This window comes from Lissotriton vulgaris, chromosome 7 (assembly GCF_964263255.1).
Source record: "Lissotriton vulgaris chromosome 7, aLisVul1.2, whole genome shotgun sequence".
NCBI classification, from domain to species: Eukaryota; Metazoa; Chordata; class Amphibia; order Caudata; family Salamandridae; genus Lissotriton; species Lissotriton vulgaris.
This window is the reverse complement of record NC_141695.1, coordinates 890,162,370-890,183,407: the sequence shown is the minus strand read 5'-3', so window position 1 is coordinate 890,183,407 and position 21,038 is coordinate 890,162,370. Positions and strand designations below refer to the sequence as shown.

The 21,038-nt window shown below is 45.0% G+C and overlaps 1 protein-coding gene across 4 annotated transcripts in view; it reads right to left on the bottom strand.

Moving 5' to 3' along the window:
- Positions 1–21,038, bottom strand: part of CD74 (CD74 molecule) — a 60,038-nt gene that overhangs the window by 13,332 nt on the left and 25,668 nt on the right. For 2 of the 4 annotated variants that reach the window (XR_015297542.1, XM_086931300.1), the window contains exons 6-7: positions 9,512–9,614; positions 8,965–9,168 (exon numbers count right to left, since the gene is read on the bottom strand). Coding sequence is in view for 2 of the 4 variants with exons in the window: in XM_086931300.1 (XP_086787426.1) it covers positions 8,965–9,168; positions 9,512–9,614 (307 nt within the window). In the remaining 2 variants the exon portion in view is untranslated. The remainder of the gene's footprint in view (positions 1–8,964; positions 9,169–9,511; positions 9,615–21,038) is intronic. The other 2 variants (XR_015297543.1, XM_086931301.1) reach the window with 1 other exon arrangement.

Here is a 21,038-nt window from a genome sequence, read left to right as displayed (position 1 = left end):
CTCTATATGATAAAGACCAGCAACAGCCCCAATGAACACTTCATAGAATGCTCTCATTTATCTTTCCTCTATGTAGGACTGCAGCAGCTCCTCTCTTGCTATTAGTTGTTTGGTTTTTCATTTCCTTACCTAGAATGTGCTTCCAATTGAATGCATGAGGGACTATTTTAACCCCTTGGACGCTGATGACCGAACCGCTCCGTCATCAGCTGCGGGTGCGCTGCGCTAATGACGGAGCGGTTCCATCATGGCCCGCTCGGAACGCCTGCGCGGCGCGAATTCCGCGCCTGCGCTGAGCATTCTATTGAGCGGGGCGGGCCATGACGGAACCGCTCCGTCATGAGCATAGCTCAACCGAAGCTGGTGACTGAGCGGTTCCCTCACCAGCATGCGGCCGCCGCGCCCCCTTAGCACTGCGGCGGAATAGCTGCCGCAGTGAAGGGGTTAAATCTAAGCAATACACTTAATCATCACAATTTTTGTAACATTCAATTATGGATCCCTTTAATGCTTTGTATACGGACAGCAATTTTTTTTGCTATTTTTTTCCATCCTTGGTAAAGTCAACAGGTCTGGCCTTAACAGCATTTGTTTATATAGCATTTGCGCATAGCTATGTTTGCATCTGTTAGCACAATAAAATCAGAACTACTGACATTGCCAATGCTTGATTCGTCAGTCAGCCTTCACTTTTAGAAGCTGCAACTGGTTAATTACTATGTAGGGAGCTGGCTCTGTATATTGTATATGACCAGGTGATTATACCGTGCACAGAGTCCAGAGATTCCCCCAAAAGTGTATAGGACTCAATGCAAATCAAAAGTGCTCTATTTGTGGTAGTGTGGCCGAGGAGCCTTAGGCCTAACACAGAGGAGTGTAAGACACTTGTTGTGAACACAATGACCAATAAATATCACACAGCTCAATAAGGAGATCCACACCAATTTTATAAAAATAAGCTTTGATTAAACTATATTTTAAGACCAAGATTTTAGCAAAAAGGTAAGTACGTTTTCAGAAAAAAGTACTTTAGTCTTTCAAAAGTCGACACTTAGTGCAATTGTCAAACAATTCAATGTTAACCTATGGAGGAAAACAACAATGCGGTTTCATGGGTATGTACCCAACTTACTGTTCCAGTCTTTCGGGTTTAAGATCAGTAGAGGGCACAGCTCAGGTAAGCACACCGTCTGCACCACCAGTGGCACAGAAGCGGCCAGGTGCAGAGGTGAAATTCGAAGAAAGGCCCAATGCATTTCAATGGAGACTGGGGGGTGATTGAAGACACAATGCTTGCAGGCAAGGAAATCGGTTGCAGGGTCCAAGCTTTGGGGGTTAGAGCAAGCACAGGAGGGCCACAAGGCAGAACCAATCATACACCATCAGTTGTACAGGGAGACCCGGGTGCAGGGTGCAAATACAGCATCAGGCACCCAATGCTTTTCAATGGAGACACTCGGTTGGACAGACGGGTTGCAGACGTCGAACACAAAGGAAATCAGCAGCAGCAGAGGTAAGTTGAGGTATTGTGGGTGATAACAACAGAAAGGGTTTTTAGTATAAAGGGAACACTTGCGCTCTGCAGGATACTTGGCTGTTAAATAGACCTAGAACTGAGTGATATGGTGCTGACAGGAAAGGGGTAACCCTATTGACCCCTTAACTAGTGTTTGGAACTTCAAACCCATACAAAATGTAGCCAAAGACCTGTGCACACATAAAGTAAAAAAAACAGAGTATGTTCTTATTAGATACCAGCCAGCCGACACGTGTTTCGTCAGAGAACAGTCAACTCTGACTTTTCAGGGCTGGAAGTTAGAACAAAGGAAGTTCTCTCAGTAACACACCAGTACAGAAAAATCATGTCATGACATCACACCAAAACAAACTATCAAGACTAGTCCGGCAACAGTGGAAACATAGGTGGCTGTTTCTCAAATAGTAGTCTACTAAGTAAGCACAAAACAATTAATGTACCAGAAGGTGGAAAGAAGTGAGATCAGTCATCAAGTGAGTGCCAAAATTTGTGAGTCCTGCAAGCACAACAGGTTGACAGGAATTCAAAAGGCATTTTATATTGAAGCCAAAACAGAGTTAAAAAGAGTATTGCAGGAAGAGAAAGACCATCTAGAATAACCCGTGCGTGTGAAAAAGGGAGTGTATTGATATCAACTTGATAATACACCATCAAAGATGTGTGCTACCCATGATAAAAACCAAAGTAAATCACTACAAACTTCTAATTAAAAAAGACACCTGCAAGGTACATACCCCAGTCCTAATAGATATAGAAATTTAAGACAAGGGGAAAATGAAAAGAAAATAAAGATATTTGTGGCATTCTAATAGTTGATTGTGCAATTTATTTCCCTTTTTTCCTATGTTTCCATATCTACCTTGCTCCCCTACCAATGTAATTTGTTTGCATGCAATAATTGGATGTTTCGCCATCGCAGTAACCTTGGATTTGACTAAATAATATTTCAGTTATGTTATGTATACACATGGTAAGAAGGATGTAGTGCCTATTTCTGTAACATTTGGATTGTAACCATCTATTTTGTCATTGTTAGACTACTATGACCTATTATGTCACCAATCCACCCTTATTTCAACACTCTGGCAGGCACAGTGGGTAATTAGTGTGACTAGGTCAATATTTACATTTCACACATTCTATATCACCTGGTTTTCCTAATAGCAAGGGGCACAGGTGTAATTTTTGTGCTGTATTTCATCATCTCTTCGTGGAGTACTGTACTCACATTTTTGATGATATTTCCCTTTCTCGACTTGAAGCAAATTATGTTTGCCGTTTTGAAGTCCCCTACATAGGATTAGTGGGGATCATATTTTTCTTCCGGTTCTTCTCCCCCCTTCCATGGATAGCATTTTTTCTTGATACTGCAATAATGTTATGGTGAATTACAATAATTTCGGTTTGTATACTCATATAGAGCATACAGTTCTTGCCATATTGTGCGGCGATTCAGCCTATATATCGTGTTTTGAAGATGATATTTTTGGTTTGAACAACACAAAGAACCAAATCGGTCTACAAGCCAATTATTCTGGCCTTAATTGATATCACTATGTCAGTGGGTGCTACAGTCACCGTTGAGCAAATTGCAAGGAGCAAGAAAAAGAAGTAGCACAAGTGTAATGGACTAAGAACACAAAATGTGGAACTACTTCAAAAACTGGTCGACAAGATCCAGATCATCTCATAGTGGATAACCATCAAACAGACCAGGTAATCAATCATATCATTTGGCTGTCCAACTTGTGAACTGGCAGGTCCTTTGATCATTGAGACCACATGCCACACAGTAAGTTATTGATACTGGATCTGGTCCACAGTTAACTATGAACCACCAACTGAATAGCCAATTATTGATGGTAGAGAAAAAATGGTGAAAACTCAGTGCAACTAACCAGAAGTGGTGAATTAAAATAGGGTGATATGTCTTAAACAAACTATTTTAATGAAAAACAAGACACATCCCAGAACAGCGCAAACGACAGTATGAACCAAATATCTGTCGCGATATGGGCCAACATGTTTCTGCCTACCAGGCAAGGCGTCCCTAGGCTTTTATCAGGGCCACTGCTCTTTACTTTTTGCAACTGTTAAGCTATGTGTGTACTAAATAATGCACCAAACAAAGTTGTGAAAAAGTTACAAATATTAAAGGTTGAAAACAATACAACCTGTACCAACAGTTTTGTACTAATCTTCCATGTCAATGGATGTCAAAAGCAATCTGTGGAAAAATAATTCTTCTATTAATACAGTGTGTTACAATAGCCACAGACACATGTGCTCCCATAATATCTTATATGTCTAATAAATGAATCAATACATTTTTCTCACCCAAAATGACAAGGGACCGGACCTCACCTCACCTGGACCGTGCTCAGGTATACGAGGCCCCGCTCTGTGGATCAAGTGGATGCAAACAGGGGAAGACATCAAATATCTACTGCTTCAGTAGAGTCTAAAGATATCTATCCTAACTCCCTGTTATATTCGTCATCCTTGCCCACTAATTGACTCAGTGGTGGAGCGCTCCCTAGGCTCCCTAGACCTGCATCACGCAAATGCCTATCTTTTATCTAAAACGCACACAATCCATTTGAAAATTATTAAGTTCACTCATTCAGAGATAAACAATAATGTCTATCCATGTCAAGAATCCTGTTGTATTGGCTCTTCTACTGTATTTGGTTAATCAATAGTCAAATATCAGTCCACTAATACTCCTAAGCAACCCCTCTTGGTAACTCTAGATATAGGCTGGCTACTACTGCTTGTTAAAGGACCTATTCTTTTGTTCCTACCTCTCCGTCGGTGCCACCAAACACTCCTGAGGCTTGGGGGAGGCACCGATCTGGAGAAACACGTATTTGTATAGTTTGTGCAAAAGGGACTACTTTTTCTTCGTTTGTATGTGCCCCGTTTTTATTACATAATCGATTATGCTTGCAAGGAAGCTATGACTCTTACTTGCGAGATCCTGTTTGTTCATATTTTATAGCTGCCTGCTCTTGGATCTGGCATTACTGACCATCGGTAGAAAACGACAACGCGCATGGAATCACTCCGCAGGACTACAAAAATGACTACAAAATGACATCACGGTGGCCATTTTTGTAGTTCCGCCAGCCCGCAGTGCCCCTGAAGAAGTGAACCTCCCGAAATGCATTGGGCTTTTATTTTAAATTATGTTTTTTCACCATTCGCTTGTCTTTAACGTTTTGATGTAATCTATATGATTGATTATGTCTTTACAATCACTATACAATAACGTTGAAGTATTTGTTTTGTCCACTATCATGTACAAAATTAACCAGTTTCTTGAATCTGTAATATAAATGTACAGCTCGAAAAAATATAAGAATACTTTTTGAAAAGATTCTCATGAGTGATTACTAGGACAAGTAACAATGGATTAATTGTGTCTATTGGTAATACTTTAATTCAAGTAGTGCGTTTGGAATACTAGTGGAGTTTCCACCAGAGGATGATCATACTAAATACAATGCCAGAAACGAGTCACAGAATCGAGTCAAAAAATCGTGCACCAAGAGCGTGGATACACTCGCGCCCTTACATTACCCAAGAGGCAGCAATTAGATTCATCAGTGGTGTAGTGTGTAAGACACATTATTTATATGGGCCAACCTCAATGCAGCGTTGCATGTATGTACCGCAATTAGGAAGGCGTCAATGTTATCAATGTTCCTGGACTGCCAAATCATGTCATATAGGCAGTATCAGCCACTGATACGACCTATTAAGTGCAGTAAGACCCCACCAGAGGATATCACAAAAAGGAATCACTACAGATTGGAAAGCTATAGTGATGTGAAAACAATTCAGGAGGGCACTCTAAAGGATTAGATCATGTATCCTCATGGGCAAGCTCTAGTGATGTGGTAAAATCTCGTTTACAGGGCACTCCAAGGTATGTCATTGTTCAGTCCCACTGTATCTGCACAGAGCTTATAAATCCATTTTTGTTCACTCAGGAACAGGTATCTAGAGACATTACTCATGTGGGAAGGTATGAATGGCTTCTCTAAGATCCTCCATTCAAACTCTGCTTCCCCGTGTTGTTTCTCTAAAAAATGTCTGGTCAATTGCGTCATGGATTTCTTATAACGAAAAGAGCTCTTATGGTCCAAAATGCGTGTTCGCACCTTGCGAGTAGTCATGCCCACATATTTTGTTGAGCACGGACAGGTTAACAGGTAGATCAGATTATCACTGTTCAATTAGTGAAATGAGTTTGTAACCATGGCCTGTCTGTACCTATATCGATCTCAGTGGAATGTTTAGTTTACGGGCAGACTGAGCAGTTACCACAAGGGTGGTGCCCAACAGCAGGTGGTAAGTCCCACAGAGTACCCAAAATTCTCCTCGGTGTTTCTTTGGGACGGGTATGCACTAGGCAATCCCGAATGCTATTTGCTCTTTTAAAAGCAAATTGGGGCAATGCAATCTTGTCGTTACTGTGATTGAGGATACCCCAATACTCCCTGATTATTTTCTGAAGGCTATTGCTTCTTGTATTGAAGGTACTCGCGAACGTTAGTCTATCGGTAGGACTTTTTGGAACTGGCGGTTCTAGCAGCGCTTTCCGATTGTTGTTATTCGCTCGCTTACAAGACCACTTGATAAGTGATCGCGGGTAATGTCTCTCCACCAATTGTGAGGTCAGATTTCTGGCATGAGTGTTGAAGTCCTCCAACCTGGAACAGTTCCTCCGTACTCGGAGGAACTGTCCATATGGTAGATTATCCCTTTTTCACATGCACGGGTTATTCTAGATGGTCTTTCTCTTCCTGCAATACTCTGTTTTGGCTCTAATATAAAATTCCTTTTGAATTCCTGTCAACCTGTTGTGCTTTCAGGACTCACAAATGTTGGCACTCACTTGATGACTGATCTCACTCCATTCCACCTTCCGGTACAATAATTGTTTTGTGATTACTTAGTAGACTACTATTTGAGAAACAGCCCTCTATGTTTCCACTGTTGCCGGACTAGTCTTGATAGTTTGTTTTGGTGTGATGTCATGACATGATTTTTCTGTATTTTTGTGTTACTGAGAGAACTTCCTTTGTTCTAACTTCCAGCCCTGAAGAGTCAGAGTTGACTGTTCTCTGACGAAACACGTGTCGGCTGGCTGGTCTTTATGCAAACAAGCATTAAAAGAAACAAGAAAATTTGTGGCAACCTTTTGTCCATTTGTATCTAATAAGAACATACTCTGTTTTTTTTTACTTTGTGTGCACAGGTCTTTGGCTAAAATGAGGTATTGTGGGTGGTAGGGACACCACAGGTCGAGCTACACAAGGTCCAGGAACTTCAAGTGCTGAGTTGTCCCTTGGATTCTTCTTACCGGAGCCGGCCGGGGTAAGCCTTTAGATTCCCACTGCAGGCGTTGTCATGGAGTCCAGGAGGGGTCAGCCAATGCTGGGATTAGACTCATGATCGCTGGGGAACCTTTTCTGAATTGATGGGCCATCTGGACACAGGCAGAGGCGTTGATGCAGAGTGGTCAAGGATCGCAGATCCAGAGGGCACCAGAGTATTGATGTTGTTTTCTTTGTGGACAGAGCCACTGTCCTCTGGAGTTCTGGTGTTCTTCAGAGTCCGGCAGTCCTCCCAGGATTTGTGGAGGTTGCTGACTGCTGGACAGGCATTATTTCTTCACAACATTTGTGAGGGCTGCAGACAGGCCAGTAGGGCTGGGACCAAGTCAGTAGGTGTCTTCAGTCTTCTTCTGCACATCGTCTTCTTCATTATTTTGGCTGGAACTAGTTTTGGGGACTGGGGAGCCACCTAAATACTACGTTTAAGGGTGTTTTAAAGGACAATCAGGTAGGGCCAATGGGCACCTGTCCTGGGGTGACCACACCCTCAATTATGCCAAAGTCCTTTGGGAGAGGGCATAGTTCTAACCCTGATTGGAGAGGTTCTCCCCATCTTCAAGATGGTGAGGACTGAAAGGTGTACCTCACCTCCCTCACCTTAGGGGTGGAGTTGGCTGAGGTGGGCACAACTCCTATTCTTTCAACGTTTTCCTGCTGGTTTTCCTGCCCAAAGTGTGGGTGTAAACTGGGGGCTGCCCTCTGCTGCTAGCAGCAGAGGCTGGGGGTCTCATTGCTGAGCACTGTACCCATCCTGGAGGAGGAGGTGTGACACCTCTGCCCAGAATGTACTTTGTTTCTGGTCCCAGAGAGCAGAAGCTCTCGACCTAGGGGTCCAGAAACATTTCTGGTGGTGGCAGGCTGCCTAAAGCCAGTCTGTGGCCACATCGGGGTAGTTAGGTTTTTAAGGAGCACATCTGAGGTGCCAACTGAGTACTTATTTCAATTAATCCCACACTGGCCTCAGAGTGAGTTTATTGAGTGTAATAATTTGGTACCAAACACTCCTGGGTTCAGATAAGCCATTACGGTGATGGGGAACTCAAGTTGTTGAGTTTATGGCCCATGTACTCTCCGTGGCTTCCCTGTCACTTACAATACCTAAGAATGGACTTAAATATTGTTGGGGCATATCTGCTCATGCAGATATGCCCACACTTGGGATACAGTGTACACTGCCTGAGGGTTGTAAGGCCAGCCAGAGGGGTGACTTAACTATACCTTAGGCAGTACTAGTTGGCATGACACACAGGAAGTATACCATGTCGACTTTGTTGTTTTGCCTGTACCAGGTCACACATGCTGCAGTTGCAGTCTGCATGGCCTAGGTGAGGGCTACTTAAGGGGCCCTCTTCAGTCCCAAGGATTAGGTACCCAGGTACCATTTACCAGGGACTTACAGGGGCCTGTAGGGACAATTGTGGAACATTTTTAGGGAAGAAGCAGTGGCACAGGGGACATAGTTGGCAGGGGCCCTCTGCCCTACAATCTAAACCACATCAAATACCAGGCAAAAAGTGGGGTCTATCCACATCAAAAGAGGCACTTTCTCACCCTAACATTTTTCCTTGTGCAAGCAATATCCAAGAAATGTCACTGACAGACATCTTAAATATAACACTGTCAGCTTTACTCCACATTTTCGACTATCAGTAAGAATCCCCTGAACCTCTCTTGTCATGATGAGACGACCAGTTGAATATGTGTAGGTACCACACCGAACATGTTACAGGCCAATGAAATGTTGTTGCTTCATGATAATTGCCAAAATACTTGGCTTGAACATTTAACTGATGCTAGCTTAAATCTCAATGGGTACTTCGGGCTCCAGAGTTACTAGCTGATCAGATTGCATGGTGAGGTTTGTCCTTAGATGGTTCCATGAAATACACTTGCATTGCCACGCTATGCAGCTTCCAGCTATCCTGAATGCCTTTTTAGTGCTTAAACACACACCTTCCACACTCATTTCTTTCCACACTCAAGTGTCTTTTGACTGCAAAGGAACAGTGATCAGGTACTTACTGCAGTCTAGCTGTCCACGGGTACTGGTTCCAGGGATCTTTGTGCCATTCTTGTAGACACAAGAGCAGAAACCGGTGCTGTGACAACATTGCTTGGGGAGGTAATCTCCACTCTCAGCACACGCTGGAAGGCATGCACCCAGAAGTGGGCTATGAACGCCTCTGCCGGCGGCCTCTAGCTGACATTTGGTCCAAACTGGAGCTTCTGTAAAGGATGAAGAACAGGGAAGGGAAATAAATCATCTTCTACCCAACGCAGTACGTCCATATCTGCCCAATACATTAACGCTGTTCATCAGAACCCAAACATAACATAACAGCGAGTTGTCCAAACTCAGAGCCTCCATCTTTGCTGACAACCAAGCTTGAAGCATATCACTTCCCTGAGGCTGTCTTGCTTGAGGGACACTTAGCAAAGTTCTCCCAGGCCAATAGATACCGGCCTGCTGATATATCTCTGTCTTCTCCTCGGGGCAGATGTCAGTCTGTGGGGGGCATCTATGTTAGAAGTTAGTATGAGTTTAATAGGTATAAGTAGGTGAAGTTACCTGTAATGGGAGACTCTTCCTCTTCATCTGCCTTGGATTCTTTCTGCAAGGGGTTCTGGACGGAATGGAAAAGCAGCCAATGATGCATCCATGATTTGAAATACTGAAAAAAAGAACAGTTCCAAGAGGGGGAATGCATAAGATGTTATGTCCTTACCATATTCATCCTTGTCCATGCAAAATCTTTTTTATATGGTTTTTATGTAGTTATGAGTCTAGGTATAGAGCATCCTGGTAGCATGCAGGTGGTGTGCACAGATCCCATTCACCTTTCATGTTCTCTTTTCTCCCAGCACAGTTTTCCATTGCCCAGGATCTTGTTAGCCTCTGCCATTGGGGGTAATTGGCAGTAGAGCAGAGTCCAGAGAGAGTTTTGAGAATTTAACTGTTAATAGAGATCTCGAACAGTTTTTTCTGTATTATTTCCTGGCCCTATTGGTTGGAAATATTTAACCATGCCTACTGGCACATCTGTGCATTGAGACTTTAACTGCCCCAGCGGATTTACTTCCTTAGGCCCAATTTCACTATTTAATGACCGTGTAGAAGTGTGATTTTTTTCTTAAGTGAGGCACTGCCATACTAAATTAAGGGCATCTCTAGGATATTTTGATGCAGTAATATTGCCCAGGGAAACAGCAGGGTGTGGTATTTCCACAGGTTACAGCTCAGTGTCGAGTTTAGGAGGTAGAGATGAGGCACAGCATGAAGTATTGGAGTTGGCACCTCTGACTACTGTGGATTTTGCCTTTGCAAATGTCACTGCATTTTTCCTGTTGAAATGTGGACATGGCAAACAAGTCAAGAGTGAAGGACATCAGTATTATTTGTAGCCCTGATTCGGGATCAAACTCTCATTTGTGCCCAAATAGAGAATACCGGGACTCTAGTAATCAGACCTACAGTACCCAAGGAGAACACACATTTTGATTCATCCCTTAAAGTGGCAGAGAAAAATCTTGTTTGAATAGAGGACTGAAAAGGCAGTCAATACAGAGAATCTCACTGCACGTTCACCCTGATCATGTGACCTCTTCTGGCAAGACGGCCACCTACAGATTGTGTTAAGGATAGAATATAATCGGTGAACCCGTATCAGAAACCGCAAGTCCCAAATTCAACAAGTCATCCTTGCTGATGTTTTCCAGAGCAAACAATGATGCACTGCTCCCTGTAACATTGAGGGGCATAGTTAGAAGCTCCTATCGCCACAACAACTTCACTTTCAGGGATGTTGTGATGGTGATAGGGGCCTCGCCTTAATAAAAAGGAAGATTTAACCCACTTAACGTGGCTTAAGGCAGCCTTGTAAATAAGGCACCCTTTCACACTGAAATAGCGTGAAACGGAAGGGCATTGATTTTGAGGCTGCCCCTATTTACAAGGGCAGCGTAAATATGAGGCAGCGCCAAAATTAAGACCAGGGGAAAACTGGTCTTAAACAGGCAAAACACGGAGAAATGCTTTATTTCTCCTGGTTTTTGCTGTTTCTATGTGTGCTGCCTATAAGTTACAAAACAGCATTTAAAGATTGTCTATGTGCAGAAAGGTGAACTTCCTGCACCTAAACAATCTTCCCCTCAAAACAGGCAGTCTTGCACTATGGTGCAAGAGTTCCTGCGTTAGCGCTAGGCAGCTAAGGTTAGCACCAGCCCAGGGGGAAACGCAGGGCTGCACCAGTTTCTAGTAAATATGGTGCAGCCCTGCGTTTCTAAAGTGTTGAAGCGTGTCGTTAGTTTTCTTAGCTTAATGACACGCTTCACCACTTTATTGTAAAAATGCCCCTGAGTGTGTACTTCCATTTTAGACTTTTGAAGGTAACTAAGCAGACTTCCGTGTTTACAGGGGAACATTTTGTGTGTTTTTTGTCTGTGACCTACTTCAACGCTTTTTGCAAATAAGTCTATGGCAGATAAATGTTAATGGTTTACAAGCTCTGTTTATTATTGAATCATGATTAACCAAATACATTGTTTCCTTCACTGGGGGTGAGGCAAATAGTGTGTTCAACAGTGTGCTGCAACTGACAATGAGTCACTCGTAAGAGATAAATAATGGATCTATTTTTCACACTGTAGGAAAGAAAGGGTATGTGAGTCAGCATCCGTCACCGGAATGACACCAAACATACAGAATGCATTGGTCTCTCTTACTACCATATATCACTTCAAACATAGGAAGGAACGCTATGCTCATCAGTCAAGTTAGGCTTCACATTTTGCTATAGAACTATTCATTAGTCACCTTGGTATCCCCATTCTCCCATAATACAAACATAAATTAATTCTGTGAAAAGAGGCAAGGTGTGTTAAACAATTTTAGCAGAGAATCAAAGCTATTTGTTGGTACGTTGTTTGATGGATACTTCTAACCATAGATTCTCCAGTATTAGGGGTGTCTTTCATAGATTCACATGCTTGAATATTCCCCGTCGTCGAAGTGGGAGTCCCACGGTACATAAATAGCAGTAATATATATATATGCATGTATACATGAGAAATATCATAAATAAAATATACCTACATATAATGCAATAGAAATGAAAACTTGAAAAAGTACCATAGAACAGAATAGGCCCATTGAAAAGCCCAAGGGACAATTCACTTTAGTAACATATCAGAATCATTATGTGTTGGTCCACATTCCAGCCAATCAGGCTGTAGCCTCCTCTAGAACCTTCTCCTCAGAAGCCCAAGTCCTCAGATTTTCTACCGGACGTCGTGTGAAGGGAGTCTCCCTGAGCCCTGCTCAGTTTTTTCCAGTTTCTAGCTATTTTTCTTCAGAAATGTCTTCTACTAAGAAAACTTTGTTCAAGGCTTGTCCATCCTGTGGTAAATTGCGCATTTTTCATGAGGACCCACACAGTAAGTGTATTTACTGTCTTTATCCGGACCACATTGCCTCTACCTGCAAGTTCTGTCGCACTTTTCCCCCTAAAACATTGAGGGATAGAGAGGCCCGTCTCCTTCTGTGGCTACAGAAGTTGAAAACATCTGAGAATGTGGTTTCCGATGCTGAGAGTATGTCATCTGGATTTTCAAAATCCTCTCAGAAGCGTGGGTCTGAGACTGAAGTTCCCTCTCCTTTTCTTAAAAAGAGTAAAATGTTGGGTTCTCTCAAGGATGTCTCCCCACAAGACTTGCTTCAGGGCGCGCCTACGGGACCTGGCTCTCTGGCGTCTAGACCCAAGACTATGCCCTCCTCTTCTAAAACGGGCATTGGCTCGTCGACGGGCTCGTCGACGTCTTCAGCGACTACAAAGTCAGTTTTGGCAGTTTCAACGTCGACAACCACTTCTTCCCTTTCAACCAGCTCGGCAACGACGACGACCATCTCGTCGACGAGCAGCCAAGAGGTGAGACCCATCTCGTCTATTATTATGATCTCGCCGATCAAACCGTCGACGAAGAAATCATCATCGACACGCCGCCCGTCGACGGTTCCTCCGTCGACGAAGATCAAGCCACCGTCGTCGACGCCTGTTCCGACGACCGGATCTTCCTCATCGACGACTGCCCCGTCGACGATAACATCTCCGTCGACGGTGGCCACCCCGTCGACGACTGTTCCGTCGACGACTACTATCTCATCGTCGAAAGCTTCATCGTCGACGGCGAAGAATGCAACCTCGTCGACGGCCTCGTCGACGACCAAAAAATCTACGTCGACCAAGAGTAAGCTGCTAATTCCTACGCCGGTTTCTGCAGCGACGACGCAAAAACAACAGGGGGGTGCTAAGACTTTGGAAATCTCGTTGACGGGCTCGTTGACGACTCACCAACCCCTACAGACTACTACCACCTTCAAAGTGGTTACTGCCTCATCTCTCAAGACTGTACCACTCATTCAGTTAAGTCCAGTAAGGAGTGGATCTCAGCCTCCAGAAAAATTGTTTCAATCTGGAGAAGAGGAGTCCGGAAATGATTCTGAAATGGATCAAACTTATGAACCAGCATCCAGTCCTTCTGAATTACACATTAAGTGTCAAGAGTATAGTGACGAGGATGAGGATGTGGATAATAACGTCGAAGATGGGAATGTACTTTTTCCAATCGATAGGTCACAACCAACTACTTACGAACAGGTTACGCAAATTCCTCTGTCATTGGTGCAAAACCTGCAACATATAATGGACAACTACAATCGTAGGTTTCCACCATTGTTGCCTCCTTCTCCGGCACCTCAAGTACACCGGTCTCAGTCTCCAGCGCCACGACCTCAGTCTCCAGCTCCTCGACCTCCGTCTCCAGCACCTCGACCTCAGTCTCCAGCACCTAGGCCTCAAGCTCCGGCGCCTGTCGCGCCTACGTCTCCTTCGGGTGCTTATCCTGATACTGATAATGAGAATCCAACTCCTCATAACACTGGGGATAACGACACTGATGATGACATGCAGGAATGGGACAATTATAGGGCTCAGACACCCTCTACTCCACCAGCATCACCAAGAGCTTCGCCGCCAGTGGATATCGCGAGTTTCCATAACCTTATGGTTCGTGCTGCGAAATGGTTCCACTTAACAATCGAGGCGCAACAAACGGAATGTTTTTTTGTATGATTTTAAGGACTTACCTCAACGGCAAACGCATACCATCTCTATCTTAGACCACATATGGGAAGAAGGTCTAAAGTTGATAGAACGTCCTAATTCCATACCAGTCGTTCTGCCCAGATTGGACAAAAAATATAAAGCGCCACCTACTTCTCCGGCCTGTTTGGTTTCACAGCCTAAGGCAGATTCTGTTATCACTCAGGCGGCACAAAAAAGATCTCGGAATCCGGCTATACCCCTGACATCTCCGCCTGATCAAGATGGCCGTAAATTAGATTAAATTGGCAAAAAATTTACCACTATGGCAGCGACAACTGTGAGAGCATCCAACGCCTTAGCCATTCTAGGTCGCTACGACCGTCAAATGTGGTCTGAGATCACTGGTCTGATCACTCAAATGCCCGAATCCATCCGGGATGAAGCGCAGGCCATCATTCTCGAAGGAGAAAAAATTTCAGCAGAAATAATGTGCCGTCGATATATCCTCCACTGGTTTCCGACAACTAGCGGGTGCTGCAATCTTGCGCCGTCAAGGCTGGCTGAAATCAACCACCTTCCGTCCAGAGGTCCAGTCCAGAGTGTTAGATTTACCTTACGACGGTGAATCTTTATTCGGTAAGCATGTTGATGATGCTTTGGAACTTATAAAGAAGGACACAGATACAGCAAAGTCCTTGACAACTCTTCAATATCGGAAAAGGCCATTTCGTGGAGCACGCGGTAGAGGAGGAGGAACCTCTACTTTTCTTGGAACAGGCCAATATCGAGCATACAATTACAATGATAACAGACAAAGGGGATCCTATCAGTCCCAAGGTCGTTCATCCACCTCCAGACCTTACCAGCGTAAGTCCAATTACAGAGGTGGTGCGAACACCAACAAGAAACAGTGAGACGACTGTGCATCTTGGAGGTCGAATCTCGAAGTTCTTCTGCAATTGGTCGCACATTACCAACGACCAATGGGTCTTGGACGTTGTTTTAAAAGGACATACCCTGGAATTTACAAAATTCCCCCCCACTCGTCCTTCCTCGGGTCCACCTTCTCCCCATTTCAAGGAACTGTTGGCCCAGGTGCAGCTTATGATCAGGAAAGGAGCCATAGAATTGGTACCGTAAGGTGAACGCGGCAGGGGGTTTTACTCCCGTTTCTTTCTAGTAAGGAAAAAATCAGGAGAGTGGCGCCCCATCTTAGATTTGAGAGCTCTAAACAAGTTCATCGCATCAAAGACTTTTCAGATGCTAACCCTACTTCAAATCTTGAATTTCCTCATTCCAGGAGAGTACTTTTCAACAATAGACCTTCAAGATGCATATTTCCATGTGCCTATTCATCCCAGGCACAGGAAATATCTCCGTTTTACAGTCGGTCAATTTCATTATCAATTCAAGGTCCTGCCATTCGGCCTTCGATCAGCACCGAGGGTATTTACCAAGATTCTAGCCCCGGTGGCTGCCTACCTGCGTTTACAGGGCATCCAGTTCTATCTGTATCTGGACGACTGCCTGATAAAGGCCAGGACTTTTCAATTAACGGAACAACACACAGTCTGCATATCCCTGTTTGAAACGTTGGGCTTCTCCATCAATTGCCTAAAGTCCCACTTTCAACCATCTCAACAGCGAGATTTTCTAGGAGCCTCGCTCGATTCTCGGCTGGGGCAAGTGTTCGCTTCACAGGAGAGACAGGGCCGAATGTTACAGAAAGTACAGTTCCTGCAGTCAAGACAGTACGTTTCTGTCCGGATGTACAAATCATTCCTCGGCATGGCTTCTTCGTGCATTCAACTGATTCCCAACTGCAGATTGCACATGAGTCCTACAAGAAGAACTAGACAGCCAGTGGAAGCAGGTATCGGGGTCGTTCAAAGACAAGATCCATCTAACGCCCGCATTCAAAAAGCTTTGGAGTGGTGGGCTCATCCTCCAAACATAGCGACAGGTCGTTCATTCAAAGACGAACCACCAACACTTACACTGACAACAGACGCTTCCCTGGAAGGTTGGGGTGCACATCTCGACGGCATGTCCGTGAAGGGAAAATGGACGGCGTTTCAGCGCACTTGGCACATAAATCGCTTAGAACTACTGGCGATTTTCTTGGCCTTGAAGTCCTTTCGGAGAGTAGTGCAGGGACAAACATTGCTGGTGAAAACGGACAACACCACCAGCATGCACCACATCAACAAACAGGGCGGCACAAGGTCTCTCGTGCTGTCACAACTGGCACAGGAAATATGGGATTGGGCCATCCAACAGCAAATACATCTCACAGCTGTCCATGTACCAGGCGTGGCCAATGTGCTGGCGGACTCGCTCAGCAGAGCCCTCTCGGACAACCACGAATGGGAAATCAACCAACCAACGTTGGATTTCATCTTCCGACAGTGGGGCCGACCACAGTTGGATCTCTTTGCAACTGTTCTCAACAGGAAGTGTCAACGGTTTGCGAGCCGGCATCCACACAAGGAGTCGAGCGGGAATGCCTTTTCAATAGACTGGTCGAACGACTTCATCTATGCATTCCCTCCACTGCCGCTCATTCCTCGTCTGTTACACAGAATGAGGTTCCAACCGTGTCGAATAATCCTGATCGCACCCAAATGGCCGAGACGTCCTTGGTTCTCAGATCTTCTTCTGTTCTCTCTGACAAATCCGATACAATTGCATCCTCTGCCACATCTTCTCACGATGCAGCAAGGTCAAATATGCCATCCGGACCCAGCATATCTCCAACTCCATGCTTGGAACCTGAGTACAATGAATTTACACACATGAATATCGACAAGGATTGTAGGGCGGTGCTAGCTAGTGCTCGCGCTCCATCTACCATCAAAACTTACCAGTTGAAGTGGAAGCGTTTCTGTGCTTGGTGTTCCACTAAAACCCTCCATCCCATGTGTGCTCAGCCAGAACAAATCTTGCCGTTCTTTTTGTCACTAGCAAGATCAGGACTATCACACTCCACTCTAAAGGTTTTTCAAGCTGCAATTTCTCGTTTTCGCCATGATGGCGTAACATCTTTGTACTCTTCCAGGATAATCAGACAATTCTTCAAGGGCCTTTTTCGGATGTTCCCACCAATCCGTCGGCCCCCACCTTCTTGGCGACTGAACTTAGTTTTGTCTCAACTACTTCTGCCTCCATTCGAGCCCATCCATTCTTCCAATCTAAAATTCCTCACTTGGAAAGTGGCTCTTTAGCTTGCTCTGACCTCATCCAGGCGCGTCAGCGACATCCAAGCCTTTACTATACAGCCACCATTTCTACAGTTCTCCAACGAGGATGTTACTTTGAGAACAAATCCCAGTTTTATTCCTAAGGTTCCCAGTGACTTCCATCTCAATGAACCAATTGTCCTTAAGACTTTCTTCCCTGCACCTCAATCTGCAGCGGAACGCTCTTTGCACACTCTGGATGTGAAGCGTTGCCTCAAATTTTACATTCAACGCACAGCTACATTTAGAAAAACTGATCAATTATTTGTAGCATATGGCCCAGTGTGCAAAGGGCAATCTGTAACCAAACAGACTATCACCAGATGGATATCGTCTGCCATATCCTACTCTCATCAACGGGCTGGCAAGCCCCTTCCTGCTCCGGCTCGAGCTCATTCCACGAGAGCTGTGTAGACTTCTGCTGCCCTCTTTGCGGGGGTACCTCTGAGACACATCTGCAGAGCTGCTACTTGGTCTAGCAGCCATACTTTTACGAAGCACTACTGCCTGCAATCAACAGATGCCGCGGATGCGGCAGTAGGTCAAGCGGTGCTGCGGAATCTTTTCCGATAAAGGTGAGCCTCTGTTGCTACCCGCCTCCAGTCATAAAGGTTTTTGTCATGTTTTGGTTTTTATTGCTTATTAAGTGATATGTTTTGCCAAGACTTAATTTGTATATTCCTTTATGACTAATGCATGATTTACTGCTTTCTACTCTTATTCAAGCATGTGAATCTATGAAAGACACCCCTAATACTGGAGAAGAACAAAAGTTACTTACCTGTAAACTGTGGTTCTCCAGTATTGGTGTCTTTCATAGAATCACATGCGACCCTCCCATCCTCCCCTCAGAGTCTCTCTTCTCCTCAAGCATTTGTTCTTACTTGTGCTACGAAAATCTGAGGACTTGGGCTACTGAGGAGAAGGTTCTAGAGGAGGCTACAGCCTGATTGGCTGGAATGTGGACCAACACATTATGATTCTGATATGTTACTAAAGTGAATTCTCCCTTGGGCTTTTCAATGGGCCTATTCTGTTCTATGGTACTTTTTCAAGTTTTCATTTCTATTGCATTATATGTATGTATATTTTATTTATGATATTTCTCATGTATACATGCATATATATATTACTGCTATTTATGTACCGTGGGACTCCCACTTCGATGACGGGGAATATTCAAGCATGTGAATCTATGAAAGACACCAATACTGGAGAACCACAGTTTACAGGTAAGTAACTTTTGTTCTTCCTCACCTTCAGACTAACCCCAAGCACCAAACTGTATCTGGAAGATTTAAACAGCAGTGTTCCCTTCCTTCAGCAGGGGGCACCACGCAGCTCCTTCTCTTCGTTCCTCCCCAGAATCGATGATGGAGCAGCACATAAATGATTCAGAAAAGGGGGTGGTGATGAACAGAGTGTCTGAATTAAGCAGACCACTCTTACCCAGTCCAAAGATCAGGGCTTGATCCATCACCGTTTTTTAGCTCACTGCACCATCCCAGCTCAGAACTTGGCTATATGCAAATTAGTCTGACCCTGGCCCAGTGCATCATGGGAACAGGGCAGACCAAACTACCAAGCCAATTCTTATACTGGGAAGGAAACAAGCTACCGGGGACCGGTTTCTGGCATTTCAGCCGTCTTCGGCCCGGCTTGCTTGAATCCTGATGGTGCAATGAGCTAGGGACTCACATCTGAGTATACCCTTCCACGCTTATGGTGGACAAAAATGATTCAGAAAAGGGGGTGGTGATGAACAGAGTGTCTGAATTAAGCAGACCACTCTTACCCAGTCCAAAGATCAGGGCTTGATCCATCACCGTTTTTTAGCTCACTGCACCATCCCAGCTCAGAACTTGGCTATATGCAAATTATTCTGACCCTGGCCCAGTGCATCATGGGAACAGGGCAGACCAAACTACCAAGCCAATTCTTATACTGGGAAGGAAACAAGCTACCGGGGACCGGTTTCTGGCATTTCAGCCGTCTTCGGCCCGGCTTGCTTGAATCCTGATGGTGCAATGAGCTAGGGACTCACATCTGAGTATACCCTTCCACGCTTATGGTGGACAAAAATGATTCAGAAAAGGGGGTGGTGATGAACAGAGTGTCTGAATTAAGCAGACCACTCTTACCCAGTCCAAAGATCAAGGCTTGATCCATCACCGTTTTTTAGCTCACTGCACCATCCCAGCTCAGAACTTGGCTATATGCAAATTAGTCTGACCCTGGCCCAGTGCATCATGGGAACAGGGCAGACCAAACTACCAAGCCAATTCTTATACTGGGAAGGAAACAAGCTACCGGGGACCGGTTTCTGGCATTTCAGCCGTCTTCGGCCCGGCTTGCTTGAATCCTGATGGTGCAATGAGCTAGGGACTCACATCTGAGTATACCCTTCCACGCTTATGGTGGACGGAAATGATTCAGAAAAGGGGGTGGTGATGAACAGAGTGTCTGAATTAAGCAGACCACTCTTACCCAGTCCAAAGATCAGGGCTTGATCCATCACTGTTTTTTAGCTCACTGCACCATCCCAGCTCAGAACTTGGCTATATGCAAATTAGTCTGACCCTGGCCCAGTGCATCATGGGAACAGGGCAGACCAAACTACCAAGCCAATTCTTATACTGGGAATGGTGTGGCAGGGTATACTCAGACATGAGTCCCTTTCTCACTGCACCATCAGGATTGAAGCAAGCCGGGCCGAAGACGGCTGAAATGCCAGAAACCGGTCCCCGGTAGCTTGTCTCCTTTCTGGTGAAGAATTGGCTTGGTTGTTTAGTCTGCCCTGTTCCCATGATGCACTGGGCCAGGGACAGACTGATTTGCATATAGCCAGGTTCTGAGCTGGGATGGTGCAGTGAGATAAATAACGGTGATGGATCAAGCCCTGATCTTTGGACTGTGTAAGAGTGGTCTGCTTAATTCAGACACTCTGTTCATCACCACCCCCTTTTCTGAATCGTTTTTGGCCACTATAGGTGTGGTAGGGTATACTCAGACATGAGTCCCTTTCTCACTGCACCATCAGGATTCAAGCAAGCCGGGCCGAAGACGGCTGAAATGCCAGAAACCGGTCCCCGGTAGCTTGTCTCCTTTCTGGTGAAGAATTGGCTTGGTAGTTTAGTCTGCCCTGTTCCCATGATGCACTGGGCCAGGGACAGACTGATTTGCATATAGCCAGGTTCTGAGCTGGGATGGTGCAGTGAGATAAACAACGGTGATGGATCAAGCCCTGATCTTTGGACTGGGTAAGAGTGGTCTGCTTAATTCAGACACTCTGTTCATCACCACCCCCTTTTCTGAATCGTTTTTGGCCACTATAGGTGTGGCAGGGTATACTCAGACACGAGTCCCTTTCTCACTGCACCATCAGGGTTCAAGCAAGCCGGGCCGAAGACGGCTGAAATGCCAGAAACCGGTCCCCGGTAGCTTGTCTCCTTTCTGGTGAAGAATTGACTTGGTAGTTTAGTCTGCCCTGTTCCCATGGTGCACTGGGCCAGGGACAGACTGATTTGCATATAGCCAGGTTCCGAGCTGGGATGGTGCAGTGAGATAAATAACGGTGATGGATCAAGCCCTGATCTTTGGACTGGGTAAGAGTGGTCTGCTTAATTCAGACACTCTGTTCATCACCACCCCCTTTTCTGAATCGGAGCAGCACATAAGCACCACCCAAGTAGATCTCCTTCAGGTCCCTTCTTTCTGCCCCTTCGGCAGTTAACAAGTTTTTACCAACAAAATTATT